Source organism: Amphimedon queenslandica, unplaced genomic scaffold, assembly GCF_000090795.2.
Source record: "Amphimedon queenslandica unplaced genomic scaffold, v1.1 AMPQUscaffold_13438, whole genome shotgun sequence".
NCBI lineage: Eukaryota > Metazoa > Porifera > Demospongiae > Haplosclerida > Niphatidae > Amphimedon > Amphimedon queenslandica.
The window spans coordinates 140035-163029 of NW_003546326.1; the positions used below are offsets into that span (position 1 = coordinate 140035).

At 36.5% G+C, this 22995-nt stretch overlaps 6 protein-coding genes and 1 non-coding gene across 7 annotated transcripts in view; 4 read left to right on the forward strand and 3 right to left on the reverse strand.

Annotated features, from left to right (window-relative positions):
* Positions 1–2861, reverse strand: part of LOC100639103 (E3 ubiquitin-protein ligase CBL-B-B-like) — a 7500-nt gene extending 4639 nt beyond the window's left edge. The window contains 2 exon segments of the mRNA XM_011405172.2: positions 1–92; positions 2160–2861. The exon segment at positions 1–92 is cut by the window's left edge and continues 9 nt beyond it. Coding sequence (XP_011403474.1) covers positions 1–92; positions 2160–2692 — 625 coding nt within the window. The 5' untranslated portion in view covers positions 2693–2861.
* A 73-nt stretch (positions 2862–2934) lies between these two features.
* Positions 2935–7376, forward strand: LOC100639228 (double-strand break repair protein MRE11A-like). The gene is made up of 19 exons (XM_019995573.1): positions 2935–3052; positions 3093–3193; positions 3266–3423; positions 3495–3582; positions 3775–3886; positions 4549–4693; positions 4900–5148; positions 5192–5348; positions 5471–5542; positions 5692–5821; positions 5865–6057; positions 6109–6187; positions 6244–6297; positions 6380–6626; positions 6674–6738; positions 6788–6829; positions 6878–6927; positions 6984–7020; positions 7167–7376. Exons 1-19 carry the CDS (start codon positions 2974–2976, stop codon positions 7236–7238), a joined length of 2130 nt encoding a protein of 709 aa, XP_019851132.1. The 5' UTR covers positions 2935–2973; the 3' UTR covers positions 7239–7376.
* On the reverse strand, positions 5575–5647 carry Trnat-ugu (transfer RNA threonine (anticodon UGU)). The gene has a single exon. It is a non-coding gene; the product is annotated as a tRNA-Thr (tRNA).
* A 4-nt stretch (positions 7377–7380) lies between the features above and the next one.
* LOC105312483 (uncharacterized) lies at positions 7381–9678 on the forward strand. Its single transcript, XM_011405175.1, has one exon. The coding sequence runs from the start codon at positions 7381–7383 to the stop codon at positions 9676–9678; it is 2298 nt and encodes a 765-aa protein (XP_011403477.1).
* Positions 9679–11209: 1531 nt separating this feature from the next.
* Positions 11210–13296, forward strand: LOC100639355 (methylmalonic aciduria type A protein, mitochondrial-like). Its single transcript, XM_019995574.1, has 11 exons — positions 11210–11256; positions 11315–11417; positions 11465–11573; positions 11617–11713; positions 12097–12217; positions 12280–12324; positions 12381–12502; positions 12559–12711; positions 12794–12874; positions 12932–13014; positions 13083–13296. Exons 1-11 carry the CDS (start codon positions 11230–11232, stop codon positions 13201–13203), a joined length of 1062 nt encoding a protein of 353 aa, XP_019851133.1. The 5' UTR covers positions 11210–11229; the 3' UTR covers positions 13204–13296.
* A 294-nt stretch (positions 13297–13590) lies between these two features.
* On the reverse strand, positions 13591–16728 carry LOC100639482 (GPI mannosyltransferase 2-like). The gene is made up of 4 exons (XM_011405177.2): positions 16626–16728; positions 15288–16579; positions 15150–15231; positions 13591–14731 (listed from the first exon to the last, which is right to left on the reverse strand). Exons 1-4 carry the CDS (start codon positions 16680–16682, stop codon positions 14444–14446), a joined length of 1719 nt encoding a protein of 572 aa, XP_011403479.2. The 5' UTR covers positions 16683–16728; the 3' UTR covers positions 13591–14443.
* Positions 16726–21840, forward strand: LOC100639606 (SID1 transmembrane family member 1-like). The gene is made up of 27 exons (XM_019995572.1): positions 16726–16932; positions 16995–17107; positions 17247–17393; positions 17489–17534; positions 17597–17716; positions 17900–17986; positions 18102–18240; positions 18288–18384; positions 18437–18495; positions 18555–18691; positions 18754–18798; positions 18872–18919; positions 18977–19050; positions 19103–19169; positions 19869–19942; positions 20024–20098; positions 20197–20302; positions 20352–20394; positions 20446–20520; positions 20594–20730; positions 20778–20901; positions 20948–21024; positions 21074–21120; positions 21177–21279; positions 21342–21452; positions 21504–21617; positions 21671–21840. Exons 1-27 carry the CDS (start codon positions 16741–16743, stop codon positions 21731–21733), a joined length of 2520 nt encoding a protein of 839 aa, XP_019851131.1. The 5' UTR covers positions 16726–16740; the 3' UTR covers positions 21734–21840.
* Positions 21841–22995: the final 1155 nt, after the last annotated feature.

The following is a 22995-nucleotide window of genomic DNA, read 5'->3' on the forward strand; positions in this document are numbered from 1 at the left end:
TGGTAGACTTCAGTGCCATAGCTTCTAATGGGGAATGAATGGGATGACACTGATGAAGTATGGCCCTGAATGTGCGCCATGGAACAATAGCCCTAGAGAGGGGGGGGGAGAGGGAGGGAGAGAGAAAGGGGGAGGAGAGAGAGGGGGAGGAGAAAGGGGAAGGAGAGAGAGAGGGGGGAGGAGAGAGAGGGGGGGAGAGAGAGGGGGAAGGAGAGAAATAAATGAATAAATAAATACTGAGCAGGTACATGTGGGTGTAAAAATGGAGGGAGGATGTGAAAGTGGAAGGAAAGACAAGCAACAGAAGTCACCAAAATAACATCAAATCCAATAAAGTCTCTGTTAATTTATTATCATTTATACTACCAGCCAAATGACATCGAACAGACATCCAGGAATATATTACAATTCATATGGAACACACATATACTGTACATGTACATGTACGTGTAGTACAAAGTGTGAGCATGTGTACATGTACACATCCTAATTGGTCCCTGAGGAAGGATCTAAAATTACTGTATGGATAGACGGTAGTATTATGTAAACACTAGCTGGGCTAATACAAAATATCAAACTTGTCCCAAAATCTCAAATTATCAAAAGGCATACTCAAAGATTCCTGTGACAGCTGCTCGGGTTTATTTCCACCCCTTTCTCTCTGTCTCCCTCTCTCTTTCTCTCAACATGTATGTACACTTGTATATACATGTACACCTTTTTGTACATAAATGGACATGTAGTATCTACATGTACATGCATATTGCACCTGCAAGTGGCCCATTGTCAATAACAGCTGACAAAACATATACTGAGAGTGATGAGAATATGAATCACAAACACACACACACACACTACACACACACACACACACACACACACACACACACACACACACACACACACACACACACACTACACACACTACACACACACACACACACTACACAAATGTACGCATTAAATACTTCAATAGGTCAATACATAGTATTGTACTACAATGAGTAGATATTAAATGAGGACTTACATGTAAACAAGTGCATTTTACACATAATTATGCATACATGTAAATAAATGAGACACATGATATCTTGTGTACAATAGGGAAAAAAAAGCAAATATACATTATACAAATATTAATAAGAACAGGTGGGACAATAAAGAAATGTACATGGACACGAATGGCAATAGACAAAAAAGTAAATCTGAGCTGATGGCCTGATGTTGATTTAGCAATGTCATTATAACCAATAAAAAGGAATTAAGACTAGGACTACTGTAAAGAGAGAGAGAGAGAGAGAGAGAGAGAGAGAGAGAGAGAGAGAGAGAGAGAGAGAGAGAGAGGGGGGGGGAGGGAAGAAGGAAGATGAATAGTGGATGGATGCTATCATGCTACACATAAAGAGGAATATACTATAAAGATATGCAACAAAAATGTATCATATAATTGGTTGTAGGTTTTTCCAAGAATAAGACAAGAAAAGGAAAGCATGTAATATCACTGCAATGCAAACAACAATAATAATAATAATAATAATAATAATAATAATAATAATAATAATAATAATAATGGTAATTATGGTGATTAGTAGTCCGGAAAAAGTATAACTAACAACAGCATCCTGTGCCAAACAAAGTAAATTACTGAAAATCTACTATCTGTCCTGTCTCTATTTACTCCATGCCCCCCTCTCTCTCTCTTGAATATAATATGAACATACTTTCTCTTTTCCTCTCCCTCCTTCTCTCCGCCATGCTCTCCTAGTCTTTCTCTCCTCTTCTCTCTACCTCTACCTCTACCTCTCTCTCTCTCTTTGTCCTTCTTGCAACAACAAGAATACATATATTATTAATCTTCTTGTGTTAGTATTGCAAATTAATAAACATACACAGACAGAGAGAGCCGCTCACAGACCAGAACAAGCAATAGAGAGGAGAGAGACTTAGTTTCAATTTGAATAAAACAAACACAAACTCCACACATAAAGCAATCAAAGCATTAATGGAGAGAGGAGGAGAGGGAGAGAGAGAGAGGGTGAAGAGGCCAAAATAGACATAATAATCATTACACACACACACACACACACATACACACACACACACACACACACACAGAGTATACATGTACATATAATAAATTCTGACCCCACCCAACTCACTTTGATCCAAAAGAGCTAGTCCAGAAATCGCTGGCGTCCAGCTTCGTCAGACGATAAGAGCCGCCAGCGTAGATCCCATCAGGAAAGAGAGCCTTTAGCTCCGCTAGCATGTGACTGAATATTAGACTCAGTTTAGTTAGCGAGCGTCTGTGGCTCGAGGTTTCATCATAGATCTTCTCCTTGGCCTCCTTGAATAGCTGTGACGCTTGTTTGCACTTGTTCGTGAGGTTTTCCATGAATATCTTGAAATAGTCATTATCGTTGAGGAAGTCCAACTGGGTCTCATAGTTCTTGAATATTTTCCTGAGGTGCTGGTAGGTCTCTGGGAGTATGTCCAGTATGAAAGGAGGTGAGTTCTTGAGATTCATCCGACGATTGGCGCACAGGTTGACCACCTTGTCCATCAGTTTCCAGGCCTTCTCCACCGTCTTCTTGTCAATGGCTGGCTTGGGCGTGCTTCCTGACTGGAGCTGCTGATGGAAGAAAGAGAGAAAGCCTTTCTTGCCCCCACCCGAGGGACCCGGTCGAGCCATTTCTCGCTATAACTAACAGAGATACAGGAGGGGTCCTTTTTGTTTCTCTCTGTATAATACTGGCTTTTCTTCCTTTTCAGAAGGACGGTCCTAATCTCTTCTCTCTCCCTCTACCTCTCCTGCTAAGAAACTGGCTTCCTCACGAGAATGGCTACCACCGTTCCCGTCCGTATACTAAAAGAGTAAACCTCCTCCGTTCATCTCCGTTAACTTTGGAGGTGTGTCAGAGGTGTGGCTTATTGGTGAGCTTCAATTGGAAATATACCCACGTGGTAAAACTGATGGCATCCAATGTTAAGACTGAGCCTGGAGTCCAAAATGAGGAATCAGAAGACACCAACATGATGAAGATATTAATAGGTAACTTTTTTAAATTTAAATAATTCCTTATTCCACACAGCAAGTGATAATCACCTTGGCTACATGGAGAAAGACCCAGTCAGAGGCAACGATAGCTTAGAAACCTTCAAAGAGATACTAGCCATTGCCAGAGATCAAAACGTAAGATATAATATATCATTTATTATAAACGTTTCAAATCTCTGCCCTAACTTGTATAAAAATGAATTTTAGGTTGATTTTATTCTTCTTGGTGGTGATATGTTTCATGAGAACAAACCCTCGCGTCAAGTGATTTTCCGTACGATGGAGCTCCTTCGTCAGTTCTGTATCGGATCCCGTCCTTGCCCTATTGAATTCCGCAGTGATCCGTCAATCAACTTTCATTCGAGGTACCATAAAAATAATAATTATAATTATTATTAAATTAATATCATTTTAATTTATAATTATTTTCTCTCAGTTTTCCTAATGTTAATTATGAAGATCCTAATTATAACATCGGCATGCCTGTTTTCTCTATTCATGGAAACCACGATGATCCAACTGGGGTAAAGATCCTCTTTTGCACTTTCTTCATCTCTCTCTCTCCCCTCCTCTCTCTCTCTCTCTTTCTCTCTCTCTCTCTCTCTCTCTCTCTCTCTCTCTCTCTCTCTCTCTCTCTCTCTCTCTCTCTCTCTCTCTCTCTCTCTCTCTCTCTCTCTCTCTCTCTCTCTCTCTCTCTCTCTCTCTCTCTCTCTCAGGATCATAACTTAAGCTCACTGGACATACTAAGTGTCTCGAATTTGGTGAATTATTTTGGAAAGGCAAAAGATGTTGAGAATATTACAATATCTCCACTTTTATTGCAAAAAGGTACAGTGTTTACTGTTTAGTGTAGTAGTTAGCATGTTTCTGTACGTGTACACATGTAAAGTATAAAACATGTGTTCTTGTAATTAATTAATTGTAGCACCAATGTTCTGTATCCCATCACTACAGGTGCAGTCTTGCTGACCTGTGTTGTCATTAAACTCTTTCCTTTATCAAATTTGAATTTCCCATGACAAGGGAAATGATGTAAATTTATGGACACATTAAGTGTCGTTGGTGTCCTGTTTGCAGGGGAAATGTTTGTTAGTGTGCATTAGCTTTGTGAAGCCAAAGCATCAATGCATCCTCTACATATTTAATGGTTGATAGTCACTTTGTTCTGTTCTCCTTACAGAGAGAGATGGGATGTGTTTTGTAGGTGTGCAGTATTATGATATCACCTCTCTTATTTTTTTGTTTTTTTTAAGTTGCTCTAGAGTCAGGCCAAACTCCCTGTACTATAGTACAGGGTTATTAGCCGAATTTTGTCAAAAATGGCTCTGAGAGAGTTCTGCATTTTAATAATTTTTTCTGATACATATACATGTACTTATGCTGTATATCAAGTTTGAGCTGAATCTGATCAAAATGTGATTTTTTATGAATTTTAAAAGTTGCTTAAAAATTGGGTCAAAGTCCCTCTACTCAATCTCTCCCTCCCTTAGGTAGTACAATGCTGGCACTCTATGGTTTGGGTAGCATACGAGACGAGAGGCTTAACAGGATGTTTCGTCTCGGGAAAGTGAAGTTCCTCCAGCCGAAAGAAGATCAGAAGAAATGGTTTAATTTATTCGTGATACACCAAAACAGGTGAGGGGCTTACTTTTAAAATGACGCTACGATTCTGGGGCAATCGTCTCTTTCCTAAGCGGCCCTAGTGTGCACACATTGATTATCATTTGAGAGTTGAGACATTTGAAAAAAATACCTAACGCAACCACATTCGTTTTCAGTACATGTACAATTACTTCTTTATTCCCCTCTATTTTTCATCCTCCTCATCCTGTATCGCCTAGGTCTCGTCATACGGCTACTAATTACATTCCTGCTACTTTCCTTCCCTCGTTTCTCGATCTTGTGGTCTGGGGCCACGAACACAGATCCCACACTTCCCCCGAGTACCAGGCCCTCACTGATATCAACGCTATGGGCGGAGAACCTGAAGACCCTGACGAAGACGACCACGATGATAAGATGGGTTTTTACATTTATCAACCTGGTTCCTCTGTAGCTACTAGTTTGTGTGAAGGAGAAGCTGCTAAGAAGTGAGCTTTTGATTATTAAAAATTGACCTCTTTCTTTCTTTAGGCATGTTGGCATTCTCTATATCAAGGGGACTGATTTTCGTATCGATCCGGTTCCTTTGAAAACTGTCCGTCCTTTTGTGATGGACACGGTTTCTCTCTCCAAAACTGATATAGACCCACTTGAGGACGATAAAATATCCAACTATTTAATTGAAAAGGTAATCCTTTAATTTTGTACTTTATTATTGTTGATAGGGACACCAGATGGGAAAAATTGCAGGAATTTTATGAAAATTTTAAGCGTTAACACCTCTACTATGTTATTTTCTTTTATATTTAGGTAAAACAATTAATTTTGACAGCTGGAAAAGAATCTTCTGGCTCAAACAAACTTCCATTAATAAAATTATATGTAAGTGAGAGAAAAAAAAAAGAAAAAAAAGTAGCCCCTAGAGAGATTCGAACTCTCGACCCCTGGTTTACAAGACCAGTGCTCTAACCGCTGAGCTATAGAGGCAACTACTTTCCTGCATTGAATAATTTCAATTTTATATCTTTCAGGTGGATTACAGTCAAGGATATTCCCCTTTGAGTCATGCAAGATTTAGTCAGTTTTTTGTGGATAAAGTTGCAAATCCAAAATCAATACTGAGCTGGTTTAGACAAAGACAGCCATCTTCCTTGTCTGGCAGTAAGTGCCCATTAGTCATGATAGTTTGAGCACATTTTTTTAGGTGGGAGTCATTCAGATAGTAACGAAATAATTGAAGGAATTGCTGCCACTGACGAAGAAGGAGGACATCAAACGATAGCTTCGCTTCTTAAAGAGTCACTGCTACAGGACAGGCTCTCTCTTCTCTCTGAGAAGAACCTTGTAGAAGCCGTTGATGAGTTTGTAGAAAAGAATGAGAGGGAGTCAATCTCAGAGTGAGAGCAAGTTTTAGTAGCATTGTTAAGCATTGGTTCTTTTATTTTTAGTTTTGTGAAATATTCTTTGCAGCAGACTCAAGAGTATTTGAAGACTGAGACTTTTCCTGTGTCAGAAATAGTAGAGCAAGTGAGGATGGGAAATGGAGAGCAAGGAAGAGAATGAGGTTTTTAATTGTAAAATAGTTGGAAAAGAACAGAGAAGAGATAATGAAGAGGCAAGAACAATCCACAGCTGAAGTAGGTTATGAATATTATAATAAAATCATAGTGTGTGTGGGTGTGTGTATGTGTGTGGAAAAACTTTATTTTAATTTCACAGCATATAGAGGCCATAAGAACATCACGTCCTCCTCAAGCTAGTAACAGATTTAGTGACGAGAGTGATGAAGATAAGCAAGACAGTGGAGAGAAAGAAGAAACTTTAAACAATTCCGGTACATCAACTAGAGGACGTGGTAGAGGCAGAGGGAGGGGGAGGGGTAGGGGTAGAGGAGGAGCCACTGGTACAACTAGAAGCAAGAAAACTAGCAATAAATCTACTGCTTCTTCATCTGTGGCATCATCAGGTAAATGATAGTGACTTGTGTTTGTTATGATTGTTGCACGTGTGCAGTTGCTACCACACCCATTCAGCTGTCTTTGGCTAGTACTGCTAAAGCAACACCAGCCAAAAAACAAGTGAGACTATATTTTAAATATGAATAGTCAGTGTTTTATGCTTTTAAAGGTGTCCAAGAGAACTCCAAAGCGATCCATTGTTTATGATGAAGTAATTGGATTTTAACTTTGTGTTTTTTAATATTTTATGTATTAACAGGACAATAGTGATGATGTTGATTTTGAATTTAATGCAAATCCTTCTAAAAAGTGAGTCATTATCTAGTCACTAATCTCACTATAATATTTTGACAAATTTCATGCAGGTCAAGAAACATTAGTGCAATAGATGAAACAATTGATGTAAGTCGTATGTGTAATTGTGTATACATTTAGTTGCAAGAGTGAAAATGTGCATATTCTTAATAATTATCATGTATGCTGTGTGATAGTTTTGTTCTCATACATATGTACACATCATGATGACTCTCTCTCTCTCTCTTTCTCAGCTAACACAAGGAAGTTCATCTAATGATGATGACAATCCTTTTGAACTGGAACCAAAGAAAAGAAAAAGATAAACTTATATATGCATACACATACCCACCACAATCATGCTACATAGATTCATACCCTTACCATAAATCCTATGAATTCACTTAATTGAGCACATGCTGTGCATGTTTTGATAAAATTTCCTGTTGTGTTGTTCTGTCAGTCAACATGTCTCCTTTATCACTCTTTGTATGCCTCTCTCTTTTCCTTATCCTCCCTCCTCCTCCCATTGCCTTTGCTCAATGGGAGGACTTGAGGTACCTTCCTCAAACCCAGTTAACCATTGAGGCACGTTTGTCGGTTGATAAAGTCTACCTTATATCATCCTGTCATCTTGATCTGGGGTTTGCTGACACTTTAGTGAACATCGTCAACAGATATTTTGACGAGTTCTTTCCTCAGGCTATCCAGTTGGGCCAGGAGCTTCTCCATATGGACAGAGAAGAGAAGCTTGTCTTTACTACTCATTCTTATCTGGTCTGGCTCTATCTAAACTGTCCACTTGAATCAGGACTCCATTGTCCTGACGATACTGCCATCAGTGATTTCAAAAATGCTGTTACGGATGGTATCATCGTCTGGCATTCTTTCCCTTTTAATGCTGAACCTGAGGTCTACGACAGCTCCCTAATGGATTTCGGGTTCCTTCTTACTGCTAATGTCTCTGAACAGTTGGGGTTTCGCCCAGTGGCGATGAGTCAAAGAGATGTTCCTGGTCTCTCTCGCTCAGTGATACCCATCATGAAGAAGGAAGGAGTCCAGGCGATAACAGTTGGCGTGAATACAGCCTGCATGCCTCCAGCTGTACCAAGTGCTTTTGTCTGGAAAGATGAAGAGAGTGATTCCGAAGTTATTGGGATGTGGCACCCACACGGATATGGGATTGAGTCTGGATTGGGTATTAGTCTCTCTGACATTGTTTATGTGCCTGGTATGTACACAGCTCTTGCTTTTGCTATTCGTTCCGATAATACTGGCCCACCCGCTTTTGCCGAAGTCGTAAAGAACTATGACGACATCAGAGAAATATTTCCCAATGCTGAGATTGTTGCTTCTAGTTATAACGAGTTTGTTGAAGAACTTGTCAGTCACAAAGATCTCCTGCCCATTGTTACTAAGGAGATTGGTGATACATGGATTCATGGTGCAGGGAGTGACCCGTGGAAATCAACTCAGTTTCGACTAATGATGCACCTTAGGTCTGAGTGTTTAGCCGACGGAACTTGCAGTCTTCACGATCCTCGTATTTATGCTTTCTCGGCTTACCTATTGAAATACGGCGAGCACACCTGGGGCAAAGACATAAAGAAATATTTAAAGGATAACTCCAGTTGGGACAATTTGAAGTTTCATTATTTGCAGTACACCATGCCCAACTACATTGATGTTGTGGAGTCTTGGACCGAACAGAGAGAATGGGCACTGAAGTATGCACTGGATGCTCTAGGGGATCACGAGCTACATCATAGAATAGACTCGGCCATTAAGGACTTGTATTTTGATGGTACTTTAAACATGAATGGTTTTCAAGAGATACCATGTGATGCTCCTGTGGACGGAAGCATATCCCTTGCTTTTGATAACTCTACACTTGGCTTAGCTTCTTTGGTGGATAAAAGAGGAACAGAACACAGAGAGTATTCCACTGGCCCAGACTCCCCCCTTGGGCAGATTAGATACACTACCTACACTGCTGAAGATTATAAGAATTTTCTAGACAACTACCTCATTGATCGCTCCCTCGATTATGCTTACGAAGATCTCGGTAAACCTGGTCTTGATGAGGCCGAGACGACTCACATCATTGACACCGTCAGCCTCAATTCCTGTTGGAAGAAAGAGGAATCAAGTCATAAAAAGAAAAGCTCTAAAATCAAAGATGATGATGATGATCATGGCGATGGTATCATTTACAGGCTAAGGGGCACCTTCTCACTCCCACAGAGTGTAACAGAATATGGTGCTTCCCAAGAAGTTGCAATGGACATTAAATTACCTAATGCTTCCAACATGCCTTCCTCGACTGAGCCATTGCCAATCAAAATATTTGTTTACGTCATAAACAAGACGTCAACTCGCATACCCGAGTCTCTCTCTATTCTATTCAAACCCAATCCTCAGTTGGTTTCTCCTAAAACCCTCTCCATCAGTAAATTAGGCCAGTATGTGAATGCATTGGATGTCATTAAGAATGGCAGTAAGCACGTCCATGGTAGTGATCATGGTGTCAAATATGGTAATCCTGTTCCACTCAGTCTCAAGTCGTGGGATGCTCCCATTTTAAGTGTTGGTGGTGATAATTATTTCCCAGTTCCCATGGAAGATCCTGACGTGAATGAAGGTTTCAGTTTCAATTTGTTTAATAACTTGTGGGGTACTAATTACATTATGTGGTATCCTTATCGGAAAGGGGAGGAGTCTAGCATGTATCACTTTACAATGATGCTGCCTCCTTATGCTAACTAACTGCATGATATGTACTGCCCTATTGTTGTATAACCCTTGACATTTAATAATAACTTTTTTGATAAAATGATTCCACAGAGTCTGCAAAGGTGTGTTGGCCGACTTGGCTCACCTCTTCACTACTAGTATGTGCATGTTTCAATTTCTATAATGGCAGTCCAATGTTTATACAAAATTAATCAAAAACAAATTTAATGGCATAGTTTGTAGAGTTTATGTCACTGTCTCTCTTAAGTTCATTCAAACAATTCATCTGATCTTCATCAATACCGGTCTTCAACAACTTGATACTGATCTTCATCATCCTCATTATCATGCTCAGTGTCATCGATAAAAGAGCGAACAATTTGATTATCTAACTGATTTGAACATTTAAAAGACTCTTTATGAACTGCTCCAATGTACACAAAGAGGGTTATGGCAGCCATTGTCCCCCAGAGTGGGTCGATGAGGCTGTGTAATATAGCTAGTGCAGGTACAGGATGGTGTTTACTAGCAACTACAACACGATTAATTAAGGCTATAATGTTTACAAACAGGAAGACAATGGGGAAGGAGAGAAGAGGACAAGAAATGGTTGCTTTTTCTTCCAGTCGAACTAGTTTTATAATAATGGTGACAATGAATCCAATGATGACAATACTGATTACTATAACTGGTATATACCAGATCAAGGCCTGTTCTGCATAACCAATCTCGTAGTAATCATCATCACCAGTACACACTACAATCCAGCACCAGTAGCCCGACGACCCGTAGCCTTTCAACCCTGGTATCAATGGTATCCATACGAAAAGAAGCGGAAAGACATATGATATAGTAATATAAAAAAACAAATGAGCAGATTTATATTGCGGTGAATCAGAATTTGGTATTGATTTGATACAAAACTTCTCTGGCTTCCCTTTATAAAGCATGTAAAAAATGTCATAAATGAGGAATAACGTATTGAGCATGAGCGTCCAACCAAAGTACCCAACCAGAAAACCAACGACTTCACAGGCAGTGGAATAGTGAGAGTCTTCTTGATCATACTCCAGCCTGACCCACTGGAATACTGTAGCTATTGAATATATTAGGGCCGAGAAAAGGAATGAGAGTATTTGTTTATTATTAAGTGTGTTGTCATCTCTGTCTCCATTGGGGCCTCTCCTACACATGATGAACAATAGCAAGAAGATTGAAGAGAGGCAGATTAGGGAAGACAACCCAGCCGTTACCGTCCTTATGCTGTTGACAATGACCAGGAATGTGCCATTATATTCTTCATTGCAGAATGTCTCTGTCAAAGTAACGTTCATTTTAAGGTCAAGTTTGTTGTTGTTGCGTCGTCGTCATATTAAATTTGAATTCACGATCTGTGTATTAGTTCTATGATCATTATAATAGAGAGTACGGTAACTACGGTTACGTATAGTCTCTATTATTTTTGCTATGATTAAGCTCAAAGTATTTTTAGATCTACTCACGTGCGAACACGTGTTGTGAGAATATCATTTTTTGTATGGCATGGGTGTGTGTTGGACCTGTTGGTCCCGCCTGTTAGTCACCATGTCTGCTAGAATTTTAAAAAATAGTGTGGGTTTATTAAAATAAAATTATAATTGTTGTTGTGGTATTTTTTATTGCATTGCAGGTTTCATATATTCATGGTTTATCTGTACATAATGAAACTAGGGAGCTCCTCGCTGGAGTTTTGGAAGGAAGCAGAGCTCATCTAGCCAGAGCAATCACTCTTAGTAAGTGGTCACGTGCTATCACGTGACTATTTCTCTACCAACATTAGTCGAGACTAAACACCCAGGGAAGCACCAGCAAGCTCAATGGCTCCTGACGTCTCTTCTCTCTCACAGAAATAAATTAAAGAAATCGAATAAACTTAGAGATACATTTAGGTGAGAAATAACAGTAATAATTATTTTATTGTTGTCTCCCTAGGATAGGTTTTTCGGGTTCTCCTGGAGCTGGTAAATCAACACTGATCGAAACGTTAGGCAAATCTTTAACTGGTTTGGATCACAGAGTTGCTGTTTTGGTGAGTTTCAATACTGAAGAGAGGTTTATCATCATTTTGCATTAAAACGTTATCCAATTATGTCACATCATTTGATACTATAATCAGGGTTTCCCACAAAGCATGCTAAGTGAGCTAAAAAGTATGAGCTTCATGAGCTCACAAGCACTACATGGCTTTTGGAGCAACTTTAAAAATTTATTAAAAAGTTAAATTTGATCAGAATCAGCTCAGACTTTCTACACAGCCTAAGAACACATATATGTATCAGAAAAATTATAAAAATGCAGAATTCTCTCCTAAAAATCTACATTATACTATGCCCAAATCCTGTGGGAAACCCTGACTGTTATAGTATAGTACATACATGTAGTAGCTTATGCTCATCTCTTTGTCTCAGGTAGGCAGTAGATCCTTCCTCTTCAAGAACTGGCGGGTCTATTCTTGGGGATAAGACTCGAATGCCTAAACTATCCTCTGATCCAAATGCCTTCATACGCCCATCACCCTCTGGAGGCACACTAGGTATGAGTGACCTGTGTGATATATAACAGACATAATGTGTATGAATGGTTTACTGTATTTAGGAGGTGTCACCAGGAATACACAGGAGGCTATACTCCTTTGTGAAGGTATTATTATTACTATTATTATTAGCTAAAAAAAGATCTAATTATTGCCTTATAAGGTGCCGGCTATGACGTCATCATAGTGGAGACAGTGGGAGTCGGTCAGTCTGAGACTGTAGTAGCTGATATGGTGGACATGTTTGTGTTGCTGGTTCCTCCAGCAGCTGGTGACGAGCTGCAGGTAGACCTAGAAGTGTAGATCTGCTAATTTTTACTCTTTCTCTCTTTTTTGTGCAGGGTCTAAAGAAAGGCATAGTTGAATTGGCAGATTTGGTTTTAGTGACAAAAGCTGATGGAGATCTATTGCCAGCTGCTCGTAGGATTCAAACAGAGTACTCAAGTGCTTTAAGACTTGTTAGGAGAGCATTGAATTATCCATGGAAACCACGTGTGAGCCACTTCAGTCTTTAATCAGCACAAACTATTTACCTCTTTCTCTTTCTTCAACCTCTCTATTCCCCACTACACGTAGGTGTTAAGAGTTTCCTCTTTCACTAATGAAGGAGTTAATGAAGCTTGGGAGACAATGACAGAATATAAAGAAACACTTTTAGTACTTAATAACAATACCTAATCTTCATCTCGTGTACATATATGTCTCTTATTACAGGAGAAGGATCTTTTTAATGAAAAGAGAATGTTACAGCAGAAGACCTGGCTATGGTATCACATACAATGGCAGCTGATGGAAAGGTCGGGAAACACTTTAATATTATTTTTATGTCTTTAATGTGTACATTAACTTGATTTTATCATGTTAGGTTTCATTCTGATCCAGTAGTTAATGATCATTTAAAGGATCAAGAGGAAAGTGTCATGGCAGGTCGGCTCACTCCTGGAACAGCTGCTGACAATCTTATCAAATTTTTTATAAAACAATAAACAACAAAAAATGACAAAAAACAATAAACAACAAAAAAATGACACGCAACAGTAAACAATGTAATGACAGGAATAGGAGTTGACTATTAAGTACTATTGTTACTGCATTCTACATGTACTTCAATAGGGACACCATCACACGCTTGAGTCTCACACTCCTCACTCTCTTCATCTTCAGTGTCTATAAGAGTATGAAGAGCCACTAGTTCATCTGATGTTGTTCTACAGCATTTAAAGGACTCTCTATGAACTGCTCCAATGTACACAAAGAGGGTTAAGGCAGCCATTGTCCCCCAGAGTGGGTCAATGAGACTGTGCAGTATAGCTAGTGTGGGCAGTGGATGGTGTCTACTAGCAACTACAACGCGATTCATGAAAGCTATAATGTTTACAAACAGGAAGAGAATGGGGAAGGAGAGAAGAGGACAAGAAATGGCTACTTTTTCTTCTAGTTGAACTAGTTTTATAATAATGGTGACGATCAATGCAATGATGACAATACTGATTATTATAACTGGTATATACCAGATCAAGGCCTGTTCTGCATAACCGATCTTGTAGTAATCATCATTACTAGTACACACTACAATCCAGCACCAGTAACCCGATGACCCGTAACCTTTCAACCCTGGTATCAACGGTATCCACACGAAAAGAAGTGGAAAGAGATACGATATGACAATGTACACGACCAGACGAGTGATTCCTGGGGCCATTTTAGCGACGTTATTGATGATATTGCTACAAGAGTTCGGTGTCAAATCAATACAGGACTTCTCTGGTTTCCCTTTATACAGAATGTGAAAAAGGTGATAAATGAGGAAAAAGGACTTTAGCATTAGCGTCCAGCCAAAGTACCCAACTAGAAAACCAACGACTTCACAGGCAGTGGAATAATGAGAGTCTTCTTGATCATACTCCAGCCTGACCCACTGGAATATTGTAGCTATTGAATATATTAGGGCCGAGAAGAGGAATGAGAGTATGAGTTTGTTATTGAGTGTGTTATCGTCTCTGTCTCCACTAGGGCCTCTCCTACACATGATGAACAATAGCAAGAAGATTGAAGAGAGGCAGATCAGGGAAGACAACCCAGCCGTTACCGTCCTTATGCTGTTGATAGCTACCAAGAGCGTCCCGTTGTATTCTTCATTGCAGAGTGTTGTCTCACTGATATTCGGTTCCATTTTCTAGTTAATAACCTTTTATAATTATTGTAGATTATTAAAGAGAAATTTATTTAGACCCAGGGTAAAAAGTTACAATGCATTACAAATCCAATGATAATATATATTACACAATAAACTGTGATCCACTGTCTTAAATCATACTGTTCTACATGCGACCATTGACTTGAATGAACCAGTCTTTTCATATATGTGAATACAGAATCTTCTCTTCCTTTCCCATTTTTTTCTCTCACAGCATTAGATGCAGTAGAGCTAATCTCAGTGCTCTTTGGTAGAAACACTACTCCAGCAAACCAGTAAATGACAGGAGAGGATGAAACAACAAATCGAGTGACAACCTATCCAAATTTAAAAGAACAATTTGCCAAAATCTAAAAATACCCTTTTTTTCAAAAAAAAGGGTAAAAAAAGGCTTTTTTTCAAAAAATGGTGAAAAAATCACCTCCAATTTTTATTACATTTTCTGATACATATTGATGTCCTTATGCTGTGTAGAAAGTTTGAGCTGATTCCAACTTCAACTTTTCAAGTTATGGCCATTTTTAGAAAACGTCAAAATTCTAAAAAATACCCAAGGCTATAGCCCATGGGTTTTTTCCAAAAAATGGCTCCGAGATCACCCCAAATTTTTATTACATTTTGTGATACATATTGATGTCTTTATGCTGTGTAAAAAGTTTGAGCCAATTCCGACTTAATTTTTTCAAGTTATGGCCATTTTTAAAAATTGTTATTTTTGTAAGATGTAGTAATTACCTGTATGTACATGAAAAAGGCGGCAACAATTAAAAGAAACAGGAGCTGCATCATGTAAGGGAATAGAACAGAATCAATGTACCTGTGCAATGTTAACCAGCATTATTGAAAATGATAATTATTATTGAAGTACTTTACATTTGATGTCTGTCATATCTTTGTTTATTTGAGAACAGCCAGTGCCCTGTGTTAGTAACTGCCAGCTTAAAGTATCTCCACAATGGAATACCAGCTAGTATGAACATTGGTGTAGCAGAGATGAAGTGAGGTATCTGCTTTAATTCGTAGAAGTTTAAAAACCCAAGCTCCCAGTATTCCTTCTGCACATAAGAGTAAGGAAGAGGAAGTGTTGCATTACAGAGGGTTATGTTGGTTTTAGCAGGATCGGGACAGAACTGGTGATAGCTGTACATCTGGAAAGCAAGGAATGGAAGGAGTGCAATCAACACTTGTAGCATCATTTCAAACCCATGTTTCAAGATCCTCATTCCTGTTCCAAGTATGGAACCACGAGCAGCGAAATCTTTCAAGACGTGCACCATGTGATGATATAATATAAAACCAATTAGTACGATACCATTGGACCGTGTGGCGCATGCTCCAGCAAAGAGAAGTGAAGAAATGTAGAGTCGAGAGTGAGAGACAGCCAGCATACCTGAGAAAGTAAAGAGGGCAAACAGGCTCTCAGTGTATGCAGTACACATAAATATGGTTGCTGGATTAACAGTGTAGAGCAGTACTGAGAGAAATGCAATCTCTTTTATCAGTTCTGGAGACAATATCACCTGATCATTCAATGAAGAGGGTAAACTAACAGGTACATTGTGTGTGAGTGAAGATGTAGCATCAAGTGAAGGCATTGGTAATGAAAGATTTGGTGGAATAACTGATGGTAAAGCATCTAGAGGACTAGTCAATGGTGAGGTGTGAACTGGATGTCTTTTTAGAACGCATGATGAAGGAGATGAGCCCGTGGATTCATTGATGCTGGAAGAGAATGATGACAAAGTTTCATTTGTAGAAGTTTTATTAGTAGATGTGTACTTATTGTAATCAACAGCTGCTATAGTAAATATTTTAATGGTAAGTAGATATAAAGTGATTGCTGAGATGATGAATGATATGTTACTTATTGTCACACCACTTATCACTAACAGACTATGAAAAGGAATGAAGTGTCCAATCGGTGTATACCTGTATAAGAACAAGGTCATGAATCTCATTAGAAACGGATACAGTGGAAAGAAGGCGTGGCACTCTTTGATTTGGTACCCACCCACATTAGCAACGTTAAGGTAATATTCGGAGTCCCAGTTATCGAATCCTCCAAATAAGAACTCGATTATCAGAGGGTGAGGTTTTAAACGATACGGAGCTATAAATGCATTGTTTTTTGAGTGCTGATGGTCAGGGAATATAGAGACCATTACCTGTGAAGATGGAGCTAACAAAATATATAAATAAAGAATAAAGTACTTGAAAGAGAAAGAAGAATATTCTTGTCTTTAAAATCCATTTCACATTGATCTCCATGACATATGGGAGGTAACCCAAGAGGTGTAGTTCCTGCCCACACGTGACTGAAGTGAAGATGGTCTTAGCTGTTTCTTTCCTTCTCTTCCTCTCTATAGCTAAGGGAAAGTTTGAAAGCAACTCTTCCAGCCAGCACGATATATATCCCTGCAGTGTCATAGATGGTAGTGTCGTTAAATATGATACAGATGTATGGACCGTGGTCAATAACTACTCCAACTGCTCTGGTGAAGTAATTGATGAATATCCAGTAAGTTTTTCTCCCTCCTCCTCCTCCTACTATGTATACTCCTCCTTTTCTCACATTTATAGGTTCTAAGGGTGACCACAGAGACTAAAGGGATCAGTGACAAGAGACAACCACTTGTATTCGTAACCAGATCCGATGAGAATGTACAGACTTGGAAACTGTTCGCAAACTCCACGTAAGAGATAGATCTATGAGAATGCTTCAATAGAAGAAGCTACCTTGCATATGCAGCTGCCATGTTTACTAACACCCGATGGACAAGAATTCCCTTGGCAAACTTATAAAAATTACAATTTTCTAAATATCATTTGTAGGTCCTCAAGGACAATATGTAGTACGGTTTTTCGTGATGAAAACACTATAGAGGAGGATGTTACCATGTATATTGATGTATTTACCAGTAATACAGAGGATGTTCCTTATAACATAACTGTAAAACCTGTGGTTGGATTTCAACTGAAGTGAGTAACAGGAACCACCTTTCACTATTGATGTTATCTTAAAATATCTGTTGTTATCTTTCCCATATAATGCTTTTATTATTACTCATTCATAGATTGGGTGAAGATAAAAACATTACAGTTACAGAGGATGATCCTCAAGTAAAGCTACAGCTCCTGAATTACTGTCTTATAATTATAATTATTTGTTTTTTTCATTGCAGTTATATTATTTCAAGTTTCCTCAGAGAAACAACTCAGATGGACATGTACGTATAGTTCAAGTGACAGCATCCTCTGACAATGAGAATGCCTGTGTCATTGTCTCTGTTCAAAATGCAACAGTAAGTTATATACTATAGACAAGCACTATAGTATAGAGATGATGGCTGCATTTTTAAAATGTGTGGATTGTGTGCTATTCTTGGCAAATGTGATAAGTAGCCTATAGCAGGTGCCCATATAGCAGCTGCTAATTATCAACTTTTGATTGCAATTGAGTCATTTGTTATCTTTGTATCTTTCAGTGTCCTGTGAATGATGTGCTTGTGAGCGCTGGCTCTAAGGGAGTCTATCAGACAATGACTACATCAGCCTCTTTGAATATTGTCGCTGTAAGAAAGAGAGGGGGAGAGAAGAGAGAAAGTAAAAGCAGAAGGGAACATGTTTGAATGAATGAGTAGATATGCATGTGAAATGTGCATGGATTATTATTTTGTTCATTTTTAGAATAAGACCATAGAGTATGACAATTTCTTCATCGTCCTAAAAAAAGCTGATCCTTCTTTGTGCTTTACCGATCCAAGTCAGACCCAGCTGTCAACTGATTCTGTTAATATAACTTTAAAGATTGTTCAATCATATTTTGGTAGGTATCAAAAATGAGGCTTCGTATATTTATTTTTTTCTTATAAGCTTATCATTATGGGATAGCTCTTGCTCTTCCTCCCATTGTCTTATTTGTTATTGGATTATGTGCCATTGGCACTTTCTGGGTCCCTTGCTTTCACACGTAACAGGAATTATTTATTTAAAATTAATAACTTTTAGCTTCTCCACTATAGGCCTTTTCATTTGAATATGTGTTTTTGCTCAAAGTCAAGAAGGAAATCTGCTTCTCTTCGTATGTACTGTATAATAATAGCAAGTTCCCCCTAACTGCTCCATTTTAAAATTTTTTAGTTAGTAGTAGTGCCACTAATTCAATCAGTGGTAGTTCAGGTGATACTAGTGATAATGGAGCAGCTGGAACTAGCAAGCCGCTAATAGAGACTGCTTCTAGTTGCTCATCGTCACTTGATGACAGTGTCAATCTCGATGTAACTACAGTGCTATGTGGTATTTTTATTCTTACTCTCTCTCTCTCTCTCTCAACTTGTAGAAGTTAAGAATAGAGAATAGTATGAGAAGCGAGGAAAGCGATAAAGTAACAATGAATTGCTTTTTGCTTTAGTTTATCTCCTTTTGCTTCTCTCTATCTATCTTTCTGAATCTTGCAGGACTTGTTTTTCAAGAGTGGCATGCACAGCAAGTTACTTGATAAGGAGGTAAGATATACATGTACACTAGCATCACGTCATCCCTATTCATTTCTGTGATTAAAGAATGCTCTCATGCTGCCTGACATGTTACAGCTACCAATATCATATTTAGAGAGGGGCTATGCATCTTATGGATGGTAAGACTTATTCCTCCTAGCTAACACTTAATTGATTCTCTTCTTTTTCTAGGAACACCATTACAGTTGGAATATTTTATGGTCTGCCAGCATTTCAACTACTTCTTGCTGAACAGATGGTATATACGTTGTATAATAAATGTGTATATCAGTTGTTTTGAGATATACATGTACTTATGTTATGTAGAAAGTTTGAGCTGATTCCAATCAAAATTTGATTTTTTACAAGTTTTTAAAGTTGCTCCAAAATTGGGCCAAAGTCCCTGTACTATAGTACAGGGTCATTGGCCAAATTTCGCCAAAAATGACTAGAAGAGAATTCTGCATTTTATAATTTTTTTCTAATACATATACATGTTCTTATGCTATATATCAAGTTTGAGCTGGTTCTGATCAAGTTTGGATTTTTTTATGAATTTTTAAAGTTGCTCCAAAATTGGGCCAAAGTCCCTGTACTATATAGTACAGGGTCGTTGGCCAAATTTCGCCAAAAATGACTAGAAGAGAATTCTGCATTTTAATATTTTTTCTGATACATATACATGTTTTTATGTTGTATATCAAGTTTGAGCAGATTCTGATTGAATTTCTATTTTTTATGAATTTTTAAAAATTCCTCAAAAATTGGGCCAAAATCCCTGTACTATAGTACAGGGTCGTTGGCCAAATTTCGCCAAAAATGGCTATGAGAGAATTCTACATTTTTATAATTTTTTCTGATACATATACATGTTTTTATGCTGTATATCAAGTTTGAGCTCATTCAGATTATAATTGGATTTTTAATGAATTTTTAAAGATGAAAGTTGTGTTTTTAGATTTTGAATTCCACTGGAGATCAAGATACTTGTTATTATAATTTCAAGTGCTCGCGTACATGGGGAGTCCTCAGGTATTTGTGATACATGTACTGCACATAATGTCAATTTTTCATGTGCTATTTGTAACATCTTGTCACCTTTTCTATCTGTAGTGCCTTCAATAATACTTGGAGTAATATTGGTTACATCATATTTGGAACCTTTTTCATAATAATAGTTGGAATCAGGTAAGCAATGAGTTAACGCACACTTGACAGGCTTATTAACACTACTTTAATGATGATTTGATTTCTGTTAATGCATTGCTCACGCTCTGATGCTTTAGACATTTGTGGAATCGCAGAGCCAATGGAAGGGAAGGTTACGAGCCAATAGGTGGTGATGATGAGGTTCAAGTGAGGAGTGCTTTTTGTTTTAGGAAAAGGAAGAAAGTAATACAAAATGTATTCAGTATAAACAATAACCGATCAAATTTTTTAGGATTATGGTGTCCCACAATTCTACGGGATCTACTATGCAATGGGTTTGTCTAGTTAATTAACAATTATTAATAACTGGCCCCACCTCTTTGCAGGCGTGACTCTAATAATGCAAGGACTCATGAGCTCATTTTATCACATTTGTCCAAACGACAGTAACTTCCAATTTGGTGAGAACAATAAATATTTATATTAATTTATTGATATTATTTTTGATAATTATTTTTCTGTTAAAATATCCAGATACAGCATTCATGTATATAATCGGTGGGTTACTGATGCTGATTATATTTCAGGCCAGGCATCCTGACATTCACACGAATGCTTTTGTTGCATTTCTGAGTTTTGCTGTCATTATAGTCCTGACACTTATTGGGATTGTAAGCACTTTTACTTTTACAAAATATATTTTATTTTCTTTTTTTAGTATGAAAATTCTTCACGATATTGGTCAACGCGAATAATCCTTCTCGTTCTAGTAATGATCGCCGTTACTATTTTTAGCATTTCGTTCTATTTTTATCACGACTGGGGTTTGAACTATTTTTATTGTGAGTCCAGCCATTTTAGTACAGACCCACTTTTATCAGTTTATAGACTGCAGGATCTGGGGTAAGGTTCGTCAATGGTTCAGAAGTTGGTGTCCTTATAAAAAATATAGTCCCAGAGACTTGGTGAGAATTTTTAATTTGAGTATAGCTGTGATGTTTTTAAATTTTTTAGATTCGTTTTGTTAAAGCAATATCAATGGTTGTAGTTAATTTTATCGTGTAAGTTTAATTAATTAGTTATAATATGGGTGTGGCTTTATGTTCTTTTTCAATAGCGGCCTCATCATGATTTTTACAGGAAAAGGTGTGGCTACGATTATCCTAGCTCTTTTTGTCGCTAATTCGTTTTTATATATTACCATTTATCTCTTTTCAAAGGTAATAAGACAATACATTATTTCACTCTCACTCTCACTCTCTCTCTCTCTCTCTCTCTCTAGTTGTATTTTAAAGAACCGTGGACAATAAGTCCATTCATTTACTTGGTAACAATTGGTATTTGCTGGGCGTGTGCTTTTTATTTTTATTTTACGAATGTGGCCCAGTGGGAGGTAAGCCCGGAATAATTTGCTACGATCATGATAAGGTTTTCGTTCACTCAGAACACACCTGCCATCTCTAGAGAGGACAACAAAGATTGCAAGTTACTTGATTTCTACGATAATCACGACATATGGCATTTCTTGTCTTCTATTGCTCTCTTTTTCTCATTTTTGGTAAGTATATGGTTTTTAATATTTCATTCATTATGAATCTTACATTGCTATAGTTTGTACTGACATTGGATGATGGGTTGGTAGACACTAGGACTAACAGCATTCGAGTTTTTTGAACTTTTAATGAACCTCTAGTTTTTGTATATTACTTGTGAATTTTTTATGATTTTGTATCATCATAATTTTACAGGGCCTTTGGACCAATTTTTGAGACACTTAAAAAGTTCATAAAAATCCAATTTTGATTGAAATCAACTCAAACTTGATATACAACATAAGTACATGGATATGTATCAAAAAATTAAAATGCGATATTTTCACTTAGCCATTTTCGACAAAATTTGACCAACAACCGTGTACTATATTATTTTATTTTTATTTTATTTTTAATTTATTCCTATTAATTTTTTTATTTCTTATTTTATATATTTTTATTTAAAATTTTTTTAAATTTTTTAATGTTTATCTTTTATATTTTTTAATATTTAAATTTTTAGTTTTTATTTTATTGTATTTTATTTATTTATTATTATTATTATTATTATTATTATTATTATTATTTATTTACAACAATAACAATAACAATATTTTATATATATATATATGCATATATATATATATATTTTAATTTTATTCAATTTTTATTTTTATTTTATTTTTTTTCTATTTTATTTTTATTTTCTTTTATTTCTATTTATTTATTTATTTATTTTTAATTTTAATGGGATTTTTTATTTCTTTAATTTAAAAAAATTTCAAATTATATTTTATATTAAAAAAATTTTTTCAGTTCTTATTTTATTTTATTTTTACTTTATTTCATTTTATTTCTATTTTGTTTTTTTGTATTTTTTAATTTTTATTTAATTTTTTTCTTTAATTTTTTACTTAATTTATTTAATTCATTTTTTAAAATTTATTTTATATTTTATATATTTTTTAATCTTTTAAATTTTTTTCAATTTTATATTTTATATTTATTAATTAAAAAAAATTCCCTATTTTAACTTTTTATTTTATTTTTTATATCTTTATTCTTTTTTTTTCAATTTTTATTATTTAGACTCTATTAATTTTTTGTTTTGTTTTTTATTTATTATTAAAAAAATTTTTTTTATTTTTTACATTTTAATTTTTTCAATTTTTATTTTTTATTTTATTTTATTTTTTATTTTATTTTACTTTTATTTTTTTATTTTATATTTTTAAATAATTATCTATTTAATTTTTTACTTTTTTTAAATTTTTAATTTTGTTATTTTTTTATTTTCTAATTTATTTTTATTTTTTTAATTAAAATAATTTTTTAATTCTTTTTTTTAATTTTGTTTTTTATTTTTTAATTTTTTTGTTATTATTTTTAATTTATTTTTATTTT

Coding starts and splice junctions, on each gene's coding strand:
- LOC100639482 (XM_011405177.2), bottom strand. CDS start 16,682: ATGGAGATCAATGTGAAATGGATTTTAAAGACAAGAATATTCTTCTTT. Junction 16,580..16,625: donor TATTCTTCTTTCTCTTTCAA/GTACTTTATTCT, acceptor CCATCTTCACAG/GTAATGGTCTCTATATTCCC. Junction 14,732..15,149: donor CCTTTTTCATGTACATACAG/GTAATTACTACA, acceptor AAATTTGGATAG/GTTGTCACTCGATTTGTTGT.
- LOC100639355 (XM_019995574.1), top strand. CDS start 11,230: ATGTCTGCTAGAATTTTAAAAAATAGT. Junction 11,257..11,314: donor CTAGAATTTTAAAAAATAGT/GTGGGTTTATTA, acceptor ATTGCATTGCAG/GTTTCATATATTCATGGTTT. Junction 12,325..12,380: donor GGCTATACTCCTTTGTGAAG/GTATTATTATTA, acceptor TTGCCTTATAAG/GTGCCGGCTATGACGTCATC.
- LOC100639606 (XM_019995572.1), top strand. CDS start 16,741: ATGGTCTTAGCTGTTTCTTTCCTTCTCTTCCTCTCTATAGCTAAGGGA. Junction 21,025..21,073: donor AATATAGTCCCAGAGACTTG/GTGAGAATTTTT, acceptor TAAATTTTTTAG/ATTCGTTTTGTTAAAGCAAT. Junction 21,618..21,670: donor CTCTCTTTTTCTCATTTTTG/GTAAGTATATGG, acceptor ACATTGCTATAG/TTTGTACTGACATTGGATGA.
- LOC105312483 (XM_011405175.1), top strand. CDS start 7,381: ATGTCTCCTTTATCACTCTTTGTATGCCTCTCTCTTTTCCTTATCCTC.
- LOC100639228 (XM_019995573.1), top strand. CDS start 2,974: ATGGCATCCAATGTTAAGACTGAGCCTGGAGTCCAAAATGAGGAATCA. Junction 3,053..3,092: donor CATGATGAAGATATTAATAG/GTAACTTTTTTA, acceptor TATTCCACACAG/CAAGTGATAATCACCTTGGC. Junction 6,830..6,877: donor GATCCATTGTTTATGATGAA/GTAATTGGATTT, acceptor ATGTATTAACAG/GACAATAGTGATGATGTTGA.